This window comes from Propithecus coquereli, unplaced genomic scaffold, assembly GCF_000956105.1.
Source record: "Propithecus coquereli isolate 6110/MARCELLA unplaced genomic scaffold, Pcoq_1.0 Scaffold362, whole genome shotgun sequence".
Classification (NCBI taxonomy): Eukaryota; Metazoa; Chordata; class Mammalia; order Primates; family Indriidae; genus Propithecus; species Propithecus coquereli.
The window spans coordinates 1,407,879-1,420,797 of record NW_012149308.1 but is presented as its reverse complement, the minus strand read 5'-3'; the positions used below and the strand labels follow the sequence as shown (position 1 = coordinate 1,420,797).

At 43.9% G+C, this 12,919-nt stretch overlaps 1 protein-coding gene across 1 annotated transcript in view; it reads left to right on the top strand.

Moving 5' to 3' along the window:
- MAP3K15 (mitogen-activated protein kinase kinase kinase 15) overlaps positions 1-12,919 on the top strand; it is a 130,909-nt gene that overhangs the window by 96,707 nt on the left and 21,283 nt on the right. The window contains exons 16-18 of the mRNA XM_012651700.1: positions 2,035-2,162; positions 4,111-4,241; positions 4,470-4,575. Coding sequence (XP_012507154.1) covers positions 2,035-2,162; positions 4,111-4,241; positions 4,470-4,575 — 365 coding nt within the window. The remainder of the gene's footprint in view (positions 1-2,034; positions 2,163-4,110; positions 4,242-4,469; positions 4,576-12,919) is intronic.

The following is a 12,919-nucleotide window of genomic DNA, read 5'->3' as shown; positions in this document are numbered from 1 at the left end:
CTGGGCAACACAGTGAGACCCTGTCTCTATGAAAAATAAGAAAAATTAGCTGGGTGTGGTAGCACACACCTATAGTCCTAGCTACTTGGGAGGCTGAGGCAGGATGATTGCTTGAGCCCAGGAGTTCAAGGCCACAGTGAGCTATGGTCATGCCACCGTACTCCAGCCTGGGTGACAGTGAGACCTTGTCTCAAAAAAAAAAAAAAAGGAAAATGCTATAAGAAAATCATGTTTTTGCAATATAGACTCATTTTTTACACTCTGCTCTTCAACTTCACCCATAGCTTTTGGGTTGTTTTTCTGCTATCAGTACTGCTAATTTATTTCTTCAACATTTTTGAGTTTTATAAAATGTTCACTTCTTTTTGAATTTATATCTCACCCGAATTCGAAACAAGAGTATTGCAGGTATTGACTGCCAAGCATTTCTATCGAGAAGCTATATACACAGTAATGGCCACAGCATAGGAAATAATCGTGCTGTGGGCCACAGGCACTTCAGAGCACAGCTGCGGTGTGGCTTTCAGTGTTGGGTGCTGGCGGATACGTGCAAACATCTCCCTATCTGGGTGATCACTGATTTATTAGGGATGGGTTACAAATGGTTTCCACCAGCTGTAAGGTCCTTCATTCATTCATTCATTTGTTGATTTTTCAATGGAATAACATGTTGTGTGAGTTATAAGGCAGAGCCTAAAATGAACTAGTTCAATTTCTTCACTTAATAATAAAAACCAAGGCTGAGGAAGGTTAAATGATTTCACCAAGGACGTGTAGAAACAAAACAAGGATCCGGGTCTCTTGAGTCCCCTGTCGAGTGTCCTGTGTATTATTCTCATGACGGAGAAGGTGTTGCAGTTGTATATATTTGGGGGAGTTGCTGGTGTGTACTACCTCCTTCAATTGGCAGCACTAGCCGTTCCAGCTTTTCATTGCCAGTAGCAGTTCCTAGGATTTTAGAGCTAGAAAGGACTTTTAGAGACTATTTTGTCCAACTCCCTAAATTTATGATGATTGGGTACCTTCTCCATGCCAGATTCTGGTCTGGCACTGGGGACTGAAAAGTGACTAGGATACTGTCCTTATCACAGGGTGCTACTGGTTTGGTGGGAATGCAGATATGTTGCCCGTGAGTCAACGTGACAAGTGCCATAATAGCGGGGTACACAGAGTGTTTTTAGAGCACAGAAGAGGAATCAATTACTTTTCTTGGGTGATTTGTGGCAAGTTTGAGAAAATATATCATCTTTGAGCTGGCCTTTGAGGGACAAGTAGGAGTTTTTTAGTGGGAAAGGAGGCCTATGCTGATGATCAGAGCTGTTAAAATAAAAGGATATTCAGAGAACAACAGATTGTCTGATATGACATGAACATAGGATGAGGGGTAGTAGAGGGCCTTTGAAATGAGGCAAAAATTTTAAAAAGGTATAGTCTGACCTGTTCGAAGGTCCTTGTATGCCATGTCAAACAGTATGGTCTTTATGTGGAATTTATGTGGGGAAGTGATATGGTGATGGGTGTTTTAAGAAGAAGTAATAGAGTGGCCAGGGGTGGGGAGTGAACTAAAAAGATCAGAAGCTGGGGCTGGGTGGCCCATGAGGTGGCTGCTGTTGTGGTCTGGGGTGAGTCTATAGAATAAGACTAGAGGGCAGCTGAGGACAGAACCTTCCAGAACACTACTCTTCATGGGAAGTAGAGGGAGAAGGGCTATTGAGAGAGGTAAAGAATGGTTGGTAGGTTCAGGCCCTAACAGTAACGACCACAGCAGTCATTAATTGAGTACTTACCACGCACCAGCCACTCCACTGGGTGCCTGAAAAAAATTGACATGCTTTGGCTCCCAGCAGCCCTGCCTGGCTGGTAGTATCATCCACTGTTTAACAGATGGGAAGTTGAGTAATCTCATGGAAGCCAAGGGAGAGAAAGTTTCCAGAAAGGTATGGCCAACAGTGGGGCAGGTTACTGGTGAGGCATAATGCAGGTCTAGAGCCCCTGGGATTTGGCAGGTGAAGGTGGCTTTGTTTTTCCCAATAGGTACTCTCAGCCTCTGCATGAAGAGATAGCCCTGCACAAGTACCTCAAGCACCGCAATATCGTTCAGTACCTGGGCTCGGTTTCAGAGGACGGCTACATTAAGATATTTATGGAGCAGGTGCCTGGAGGTGAGTAGTTGCTGCCTTCTGATCTCAGATTCTGAAAATCACTAATGTAAATATAACATGGGCATCATTAGTTGCCCTGCCATTTAAAAAACAACAGACCTCTAAGCTGGGCCTGTAGGGCACCTGTAGTCCCAGCTACTTGGGAGGCTGAGGCACGAGGATAGCGCAAGCCCAGGAGTTTGAGGCACCTGTGAATAGCCACTACACTCCAGCCTGGACGATATAGTGAGATCCTGTCTCTAAAAAAACAAAGACCTTTTAGGTATCAGAAAACATTTGTTTCTCAGAAACTTTCCAAATGTCCTATAAATCTCTTTCTGGTTTGTTTATTCAACCAACAAATATTCATTGACTACTGAGTGCCAGCCATTGGGCTCGGCATTGAAGACACAAAGGGGAATTCTCAGGCCTTGAGGCCTTCAGAGTCTAGGAGCTTAAAGATGGTGTGGAGAAGAGGGGACCTAGATTTTAAAAGTGACATTGCAAAATGATATATTGGTAACGAAATCAAACACCAGTGTTCTAGCCACAAAATCCCCAAATGCAGGCCACAGAGTGCAGAGGAGACGAGTTCCTTGGATCTGGAAGCAAACTGTCTAGTTTGAATCAGTCCCTCCCTCTATAAGCTGTGGGACCTCGGGCAGATTATTTTACTTCTTTCTCCATGCCCTCAGTTTTCTGGTTGACTAAATGAATTTTAAAATTGGGGTAATAATTATTATAATATTTAGAGTAATAATCATTGGAATAATAACCCTATCTCAGTGGGTTGCTGGGTGGATTAAATGAGATAATGCATGTGAAGCTCTTAGAACAGTGCCTGGCAGAGAGGAAGAGCTCAGTAAGTGCTCATTAAAATAATAATACAATTTTTTAATTAAATAATTATCTGAATACAAGTGTAAAAACTTCACTTAGAAGTCTGTATTCTTCAGCATGTTGTCTTGGGTCTTGGAAAAAAAGGAAATCTGTATTCATTCATTCATTCATTCAATTGACAGTTATTAGAGCCTACCATTATACTAAGAGTCTAACTATATATATAAAGAGCCAGGAAGTGGGATAGATTTTGAGGGTTACGTTGAGTATAAAGTACTATTTTTTCTTCCCTCTAGTTGCTCATAATCTAGCAGACAATGTATGTTGCTGTTCACATTAGTTGATATTCAGTTTAAGGGTAACAACAGAATTAGAGATAGATGTGTTCATGCCCTTTTACAGATGGGGAAACTGAGGTATGCCAGGTCCCATAGCTCTGTGTAAGTGGGAAGCTGCAACCAACTGATGCCTATTCTTGCCAGCAGGCAGGACCGCCTGCGGCTCGCATGATGACCTCTGAGACACATGGTCAGAGCATCCCTAGCGGAGGTTTTCTTTCAGCCCAAATGTCCAATGTTTAATAGCGTAATTGGGGAAGGGGTTGTTAATCAAGAGGGTCCTGCCCCTGTGACCTGGTATTGGGCCTTCTCACATTGAGGACAGAGAGGCCCAACCTCCTCCAGTCCTATTCCCTGCTAAAGGGGCTCTCACTCTGGACCTGTCCACATCTGATTACAGGGCAAGGTATAAAATGTGGCTTTGACCCAAGGAGAATGCCTGAGACAGTTGTGCAGCAAACAAGTGTCATGGGACCTGAGTTATCTCTGACATTGAGTCATGCCTCCCAAGTTTAGAAAGCATTGTTTTACTGTCCTTCTGACTTCGTGCAGCTGAACAGAGCTAAATCCAAAGTTGGCCCCAGTGAATTTCAGGGATCACAGGGGTTCCTGTTCACCCTCCACCTCTGGTCAGGCTATCGGGCTTCCAGTCTGTTCTCTGGCTGTGGCCATAGAGAAGAAGGAAACACATTTCATTAAGCCGAGATATGATGGTGTTGGTGTTATTTCTCTGAACTCTTAAGATTAAATGTTTTTCATCCTGATGAGTTGTTTGCTGTGTCTGTGTCCAGGAAGCCTTTCTGCTCTTTTGCGATCCAAATGGGGACCGATGAAGGAGCCCACGATCAAGTTTTACACCAAACAGATCCTGGAAGGCCTTAAGTATCTCCACGAAAACCAGATAGTGCACAGAGACATAAAGGTACTGCTATTCTAAGCCGATGAGGTTTCATTTTGCTCATATCAGGTCATGAGAGCTGTTGGTAGTGTCTGCTGAGTGACTGGCTCACAGAGGGATATGATTTAGCATGGCGGTCCCCAAAGTGCAAAGTCTAGTCTTTCTAGAGACTTGTGACAGTTTCTCAAGGTCCGTGTCTGTTTCACGTTAGTTTGTTTAAAGTTGTCTTTACTCGATGTTCTTTTTCTAAAGGGTGATAATGTGCTGGTGAACACCTACAGCGGAGTGGTGAAAATCTCAGATTTTGGAACCTCTAAACGTCTTGCAGGAGTGAATCCGTGCACAGAGACTTTTACAGGTAAGCAGGCCAGAGCTCGGCATGGGGCGGCCATCTTGGACTGGTGCTTTCTCACAAGCTGTGGTTGTTCAAGAGTTACATAGCAGCTTCTCAGAGCAGAGTGGGAAATTGATACTTGACAGGATATTGTCCCCAACTTCAAATTGTTTTAACTTTGTCACAGTGACGCACATAGCCAGCTACTTGTGGCAACAAGATTGCCTTACTCTTCTTTGTCTTTCAAAATTTGGGCAGGTAGTGCTCTGCTGAGGTTTTCTGAGGGTTTCTCAACTAATCGGCAAAATGGCAGCATCTCTTTAAAGTTAATAGTGAATTATTCAAAATTATGAGTAATTCTGAATAACAATATTCTTCAGACAACTTATTAAGACATTTTATTGGTCTGTCATAAAAATACCCTGTTAAGCCAGTTACCTTAGTGAATTCTGGTACCTTGTGTTTTGATATGATTATGTTTCCGAGGGAGGCCAATTCTTCCAGGGAAATGTGGTATTCAAAGTGATTTTGAGGAATTAGATTTTCTTTTCCCTGTGTCAGCGATCGAATCATCTAAGTGCTGAGAGGGACTGAATTCCAAAAGTGGTATAAAATTACCAGCTAGCTTTACATTTACAAGACTGATAATTAGAATTATGCTCAAAAGCTACCTGTGGCTTTTTAAAATTCCTGCTTAAAAACAATCGTAGCAAGCACTTTGATCCTTGGAAAGAAGTACTGATTTTGAATATGTAAGGTTTATGGTCCCCCACGGCGTAGCAGAAAGATCACAAAGGTCTTGCTTGATAGAATTATGAAACAGCTCTTCTAATGTTGGAGCTCTGAAATAAGCTATAAAAGACAGATGACTGTTCTCTATCCCTGTAGTCACCAAAGCTGTAGAGTGGACAGCTTGGGCCTTATTTTTGGTGAATAATGTCTCAGCTTTGAAAGATTTTTCATCAACAAGAGAGTTCTTGTGTGTTGGCCACTGGACGCCCACAGTGGAGACACATTCCCCATCTAAAGGGAATTTTAATGCATCAAAAATGACTTCTCACGTGTAATACAAGGGGAGGTACATACATCACAAAATGGGGAAATATTACACCAGGGACTCCATCAGAATCTCCCAAAGAAAGAGTGTGTTGAGTTTTCATTCATTGTTTCTGGTATAAATATCCATATCCATATATCAGTATATACACATGAATATGCATGTATGGCTGGCACTTTATTTTCTTTTAGCATTTTACTACCCTAATTGAAAATTACTTAGATCCTCCTCTTTGGAAGCCACCAATTAGCTTGGAAATACATAGTAAGAGGGGCTCTGATATGACAGGGAGTTATTTCAAGATATAAACCTCCTAACAATTTATCTCATAATTAGCATCCCTAAGGAGAAAAAAATTTACAAAGAAAACACATGTATAATTCATTATTGCATATCATATTTCCCAAGTAATTGGCTTGAAGAGGCATGAATTTTGCATTGCAAAATAATGCAGGGGTGTTTGAGGGATAACAAAAAAGGGGTCTCATTTTGGTGAGGAAATTCCCCTGCATGTAATTACTCTTTGCAAAACAGAGCAGTTCTGTAAAGAAATCTCAGCTGGTCGGTGCAGAGCTCTGGGTTGGGTGGATGTGGTGGGGCTTTTCCCCATGGATGCTCCAGAGGTGGCCGAGCCTGCTGGGAGAGGCAGAGGTTTCAGGCAACTTCTCAGCCTGGAGCCCTTCCCTCCCATGTTCCTCTGAAGGGTTTTTTCCATAGGCAAAAACTGGCTAGAACAGGAGGAGGGATCGTTATTGTTTTTTTAAACAGCTTTATTGAGGTATAAATTACATATCATAAAAGCACCCATTGGAAGTGCACAATTCAATGGTTTTTAGTAAATTTGCTGAGTTGTGCAGCTGTTGCCACAGTCCCGTGTTTGAACATGTCCATCATCCTGAGAAGATCCCTGGGTCCTTTTGCACTCAGTCCCCGGTCTCCACCCAGCCCACCACTGATCTACTTTCTGCTTGTGTCGCTTTGCCCATTCTGGATATATCCAGCCGTCCTCAGATAGCAAAGAGAAGGTCATAGTGGCACTTTGAGGATATTCATACACTTGGAATGAATACAGTATGTGGGTTTTTGCATCTAGTGGCTTTCACTATGTGTAGTGTTTTTGAGGTTTATCTGTGCTATAGCGTGCGTGGGTGTTTCATTCCTCTTATGGCTGAATAGTATTCCATTACATGGATAGGCCACATTTTGTTTATCCATTTACCAGTTAATGGTCATTTGGGTTGTTTCTACTTTTTGGCTATCGTGAATAACGCTACTGGGAACATTTGCCTGTGAGCCTTTGTATGAATGTATGTTTTCATCCCTCTTGGGTAGATACCTAGAAGAAGAACTCAAGACAGGAGCTCTGTTCTGGTCTGTGGCTGTAAACGTTCGTGGTTCAAATCCTGGCTCAGCCACTTGCGAGCCTTGGGCATGTTACTTAACCTCTAGGTGCCCCAGTTTCTTCATAAGTAAAATGGAAATGTTCCTAGTACCTACCTCAAGGGGTTTTTGTGAGGATTAAATGGGTTAATATTGATGAAGTGCTTTGACCAGTACCTGGCACACAGCAAGTACAATTGAAGTGTTTGTTAATTAAATAAATACTAACTTGCACTTAGAAGTCACAGTTTATCAGAGCTGGAAGGAGCCTTTGAGAGACTCGAGTTTATGTACGTAACTGACGTGTTAAACCCGTTGGACCCAAAGGGTGTAATCATGAAAGCCATGGGGTTTTTCTCTCCCGTGGCTCCTTTCCACCCTGCCAGGGCAGGAGTCCTTTCCCGTGACTTTTCCAGCCATCCTCAGATAGCAAAGAGAAGGTCACAGTGGCACTTTGAGGAGCAAATGCGATCTGAATGCAGTAATTGAAAGCGTTCAGGCTAATATACTAACCAATGCTCTGGTCCTCGTTAAAAGGCCGGACTCCTCTCCCCTCTTCCTGCAGGCAGCCACCTGTGGTCAGGGTCCGGGTGTCAGCTTTTTCTCCCTCCTCACCAGCTGCAGAAGGAATGGACAGGGACGTGGAAAGTTGTCACTTGACTAGCACTGTTGTAAGCCGGCTTGTGTGCCCTGGGCCTGGCTTACATTTACTGTCCATTTTCTGTGCTGCCCTCCAAATATAACTCCCATGGCATGGGCAGGGGCCTGTCCTTTGGCTGACTGTACCCCTGCCCCCCCACAGTCATTTACCCCTCACATTCTATCCACCCCTCCATCTCTTCCCACTGAAGGATTCAGGCCCTGGAAGACTCCCTTTGAGCAGGTTCCTTTTTAAAAAGGCCCTAAACCAATATCTCTACACCAAGTCCCACATCCGGTGTTTGGGGTTCATGCATCTTCAACCCACTGTTGAGAGGATACAGCAGTATCCCCAGACCCTTATGGTCCCCTGTCTGCTGCTGTAAGCTGCTTTTATTTCCTTGGGATCCAGTCCTCTGTGCAACTTATCTACAGGGGACACAAGCATATGGTGCTCTGAGCCAGCCCAATGAAGACCCCTTCAAAGGGTTTGGGTTAAGAAGAAGCAGTGACCCCTCCCACAATGCTCATTCCATGGACCGGGCAAGTAGTTTAGCCCCCAAGGCCATGGAAAGCTGCGCCTTACTTCTACTTTCTGTACTTCATTAGTGTTTTGAAATGTAGGCTCTAACAATCGGGCCTATGGAAGATGTTAGCACATGTGGCATCCTTTCAAGCACTATGATCCTGAGTTGACATTGAGTTGTTTGAGTCACTATGGGCCCACACTCTTCTGGGGACAGTCCTGCCTCAACTCCTCTAACTGGAAAGAGAGTAGACAGCCCAGCACGGTATGCTCTAAAGAAACTGCCTCAAAAACCCCCCGCACCTCCAGTCTCTACTCTCTTAACTCTTTTAACCCCTTGATCTGGATGGGAGGCCCCTGGGCCTCAGTGAGAAAGTATTGCCCTGTGCCATGTGTTTTCTTTGCTGGTGATCTGAGAATCCTGCTTGGATAATTTCCAGGATGCCCCAGGGGGGCTGGGTCTATACCTGTGGGTCTCCTGGTCACCCTGTTTTGAACACTGCACCACTGCACTGGTGTAGGTGCCTAGGAGCCATGGTTGGGTGGCAATCCATTGGCCAGTGTGGTAGGGCATACCTTGGAGGAAATGTAGTTCAGGGAGGAATATGAGGTCCCTAAGGGAGCCATATATAAGGCAACCCAATTTTCCAGGATTTCTGCACTATTCAGATGCAACTTGGTTTTCTCAAGAGTCCTGCCTTTGCTATAGCTGACATACGCCCCCAACATGGGTAACTGCCTGGAGATTTTGCCTTGAATATCTGAAATAGTTGCGTGTGTCCATCTCTCTGTGTTGGCTGTTTCCTGTGAGTAGATGGTTGCTGTGAATACAGGAGTGAATAAAATGGAATGCCCAGTTTTCCGTCATTGCTCTACACCTTTCAGTTGTATGGAAAGAAGCTATAATATGGCTTCAAGATCCTTATGTCAGCTGCTCTTATTCGGGCAACTTTTTCTTCAGCAGTTGTTGTTGATTTATTACATAGATCAGCAATGTCATGGTGTGTCATTCTGTACTTGGAGATGGAAGACCTGGGTTCTAACTTAAGCAAATCCTTTAGATTCTCTGAACCTCTCTCTGGGGGAAGTCATGTCTTGAGCCACCCTGTGGAGGACCCTACATGGTGAGAAACTGAAGCCTCCTCCTAACCCCGGCCTGAGCTAGTAAGCTTGGAAACTGATCCTCCAGCACCAGTCTAGCCTTCAGATGCCTGTAGCCCCCAGTGACGTCTTGACTGCAACTTTATTGGCGACCCAGAACCAGATCCACCCAGCTAGCTGCTCTTGGATTCTGACCCCTGGAAACTATGTGAGGTCATAAATATTTGTTGTTTTAAGCTTCTAGATTTGGGGGATCAATTTATTACACAGCAATAAATAACTAATATGGATGTTGCTAAGTCCTTTTATTAGGTCATTAAATATGAAATGTCCAATTTCAAATCAAAAGTATAGTTTATTATATCTCAAACAAGAAGCAGTACAATTAAAGTATGCACCTAAACTATCGACACAGTTTTGCCATCTTAACGGTAGCTTGTGTATGCCAGCAGCGAAGAATCCTGGAGAGCGAGTGGTGATGAAGTTGTGAAAGGCATTTTCCACAGCTCAAAAACTGAATATTTTTCTTTGCAAGAAGTGGTTCGAAGCCTGGAAGAAGTGGTTCGAAGCCTGGAAGAAGTGGTAGTCAGTTGGTGCAAGGTCTGGTGAATACGGTGGATGACAAAGAGTTTCCAAGTCCAGGCTCTGTAATTTGAGCAGCATTGTTTGTGCGACATATGGTCAAGCATTGTCTGGCAAGAGGATTAGTCTGTCTCTGTTGACCACTCTTAGTGGCATAATTGCAAACATCCTCATCATTTCATCTAATTGGTTGCAGTAGACATCCGCTGTAATCAATTGACGATGCTTCATGAAGCTGTAGTGGATAATACCAGTGCTGGACCGCCAAACAGACACCATTAGCTTTTTTTTTTTTGATGAATATTTGGTCTTGGACTGTGTTTCAGCACTTCATCTTTATCCAACCATTGTGTCCAACGCTTGCAATTGTCAAAAAGAACCTATTTTTTATCACACGTAACAAGACGGTGTAGAAATGGTTTGCCTTTATGTCATGACAGCAAAGAAAGGCAAACGTTGAGATGATTTCTCTTCTGACGCTAGTTTAATTCATGTAGTACCCATCTATCCAGCTTCTTTACCTTGCCAATTTGTTTCAAATGGTCCAATGTTGTTGGAATAGTAACATCAAACCTTGCTGCTAATTCACACATAGGTTGAGATGGATTCGCTTCCACTATAGCTTTCAGCTCATCATTATCCACCTTCGTCTCAGGTCACCCACATGGCTCACTTTCAAGATTAAAATCACCAGAACAGAATTTCTCAAACCATCGACACACTGTGAGTTCATTAGCCACATCCTACCCAAACACTTCGTTGATATTTCGAGCTGTCTGCACGGCATTGCTTCCACGACAGAACTCGTGCAAAAATAACGTGAATTTTTGACTTATCCATGATTTCACAAAAATTGCTCTTAAAAAAAACTTTGAAATATAATCACAAGCCAAACTGTGCATTTGAAAGAATGAGGATGTACCTTCACAATAAAAATAGGTGTCAAAGTGAGATGTCAGAGGTATCAACTGTCGAACTTGGCACTTAAGGAAATCGGACATTTCATACTTAATAACCTAATAGAGTAGCGTTCACTATGGCTCCATATAAAGAACATCTCCAAATTTAGCATTAAGCTGACTAAATAAATAGGCTCCAATTATGAAACAATTGTACGAAAGTATACAGTTATTTGACCAGGATCAGTTAGCCATGACTGTTTGGTTTAGTACTATTTTCTACCACTGTGTAAATCTGTAAATGTATTCTCTTGCTCTTTTAAGAATTAAATTTACTGATTGTATTAGTCGGGGTCCAGGCAGGAAAACAGAAATCACTCTGGTTATTTTCATAGAATTTAATGGAAAGAACTGTTTACTGGGTACTGAAAACTGAAAAGGCAGAAAGGCAGCCCCAAGGTATCAGGAAGCAGCCTCCACCCCTAGGGTTTGGCAGGCAAAAATGGGAGGACAGGATTAAAACTTTGAGGAGGGAGTGTCACTGGGCTAGAGCAAGTACCTCTGAGGAGCAAGATGAGGCTGGTTCAGGGAGCAGCATGAGGTGACAAGCTGGAGACTGGAGTCAACTGAGTGTCAAAAGTGAAGCTCACGGGAACAGTGAGCACACAGGGAGGATCGAGTCCCCTCTCCCTCCGTCCTGGGATCTCTCTCTAGCACTGCCTGGTTGCAAAGCCTGCCAGGGAGCTGCAGGCAAAGCTGAAATGTGGTTTGCAGAGTCCCAGTCTCAGCATCACAGAGCAGAGCTGAGATGATGATAGCTTAATAAACAGCAGTGTCAAATCTTTCCTTAATTAACGAATTATGAATTAGTTAGAAGGCACATTCCCTGCCAAGACCTTTCTCTCTGTTCACAGTGGCAAGAGCCTGTAGGGGATATTGTGTCACCGGAAGTTCCCTTCCTGGGGCTCCTAGCTTTCCTAATAGTGTCTTAAGTGCGATCAGCCTCCATCTTGCCCAGCTGAACAACCCACTGAACACTTCCCCACCAGAGACCAAAGCCATCATTTGTGCTCACTGATACAACCCGATTTGTATTTGTATTTAACTTTAAGTCAGTTGGAATTAAATAAAATTAAAAATTAAAATAATTTAAAATTCATTTCTTCAGTCTCACGGGCCCAACCGTGATATGTGGCCAGTGGCTACCATATTGGACAACACAGACTATAACATTGCCATCATTGTTGAACATTCTATTGGTCACAGCTGTCCTAGAGTCTTTAAAATGCTCATAGGAAGGAAAAATGCTAATAAGACATTGGATCTTCCAGAGGAAGGTATAGGGGTAGCTTCTCCAAACTTTCTTTTTAGCCAATGTGCCCTTTGTTTTCATTGGTTCAAACTCAGGAAACCTGCTCTGGTTGTGTGATCTTGAGACAGGCCCTTTCATTTCCCTGGGCATCAGTGCTGTATTCATGCTTGGCCAAGGTCATCTCTGGGTTTGCTGTCTTCTTCAAAACCTCTTTTCCAGCCCACAGCTCCTGCTGTCACTCCCACATATCCCCTTTCCTGGGCTGAGTTTCAAGGAAAACCAAAGATTTTACTCCAGAGCCCTGATCGACCTCCCTGCTGCTGCGGCTCATCACCACCTTCTTGGTGGCAGCCTCTAGTGGCTCGTGACCCCCAGGAGAATGTCCAAAGGTAGGCCTTGGGAATACACAGCTTGCCATTTGGGTTGTGCCCTTGCCACTGCCTCTTTAGTTCTTCCCACACCTTGCCCTGTGTCAAAGATCGCTGTTCCTGGACTCACCCTCTACTCCACACTCACGAGCCTTTGCCCAGGCTCTTCCCCTTGTCTGGGTCTTCCCATCCCTTTGTCCATGGCTGGAACCTTTGCAGCAGGAGCCTGCTTCGCTGACAGCCCCAGTTGCCACCCCTTTGAACAGCTTTACTCAGGCTGCTTCCAGTGGGCAGCTTTTGGCCCCAGACTCCCTGGTGGCCTGGCTAGAGCTGCTCTGCCATCTTAGACTCTTCTGACCCAATTATTTTTTATTATTTCAGCATATTATGGGGGTACAGATGTTTAGGTTATGTATGTTGCCCTTGCCCTCCCTCCCCACCCCGAGTCAGAGCTTCAAGTGTGTCCATCCCCCAGATGGTGCGCATACTCATTATGTATGTATG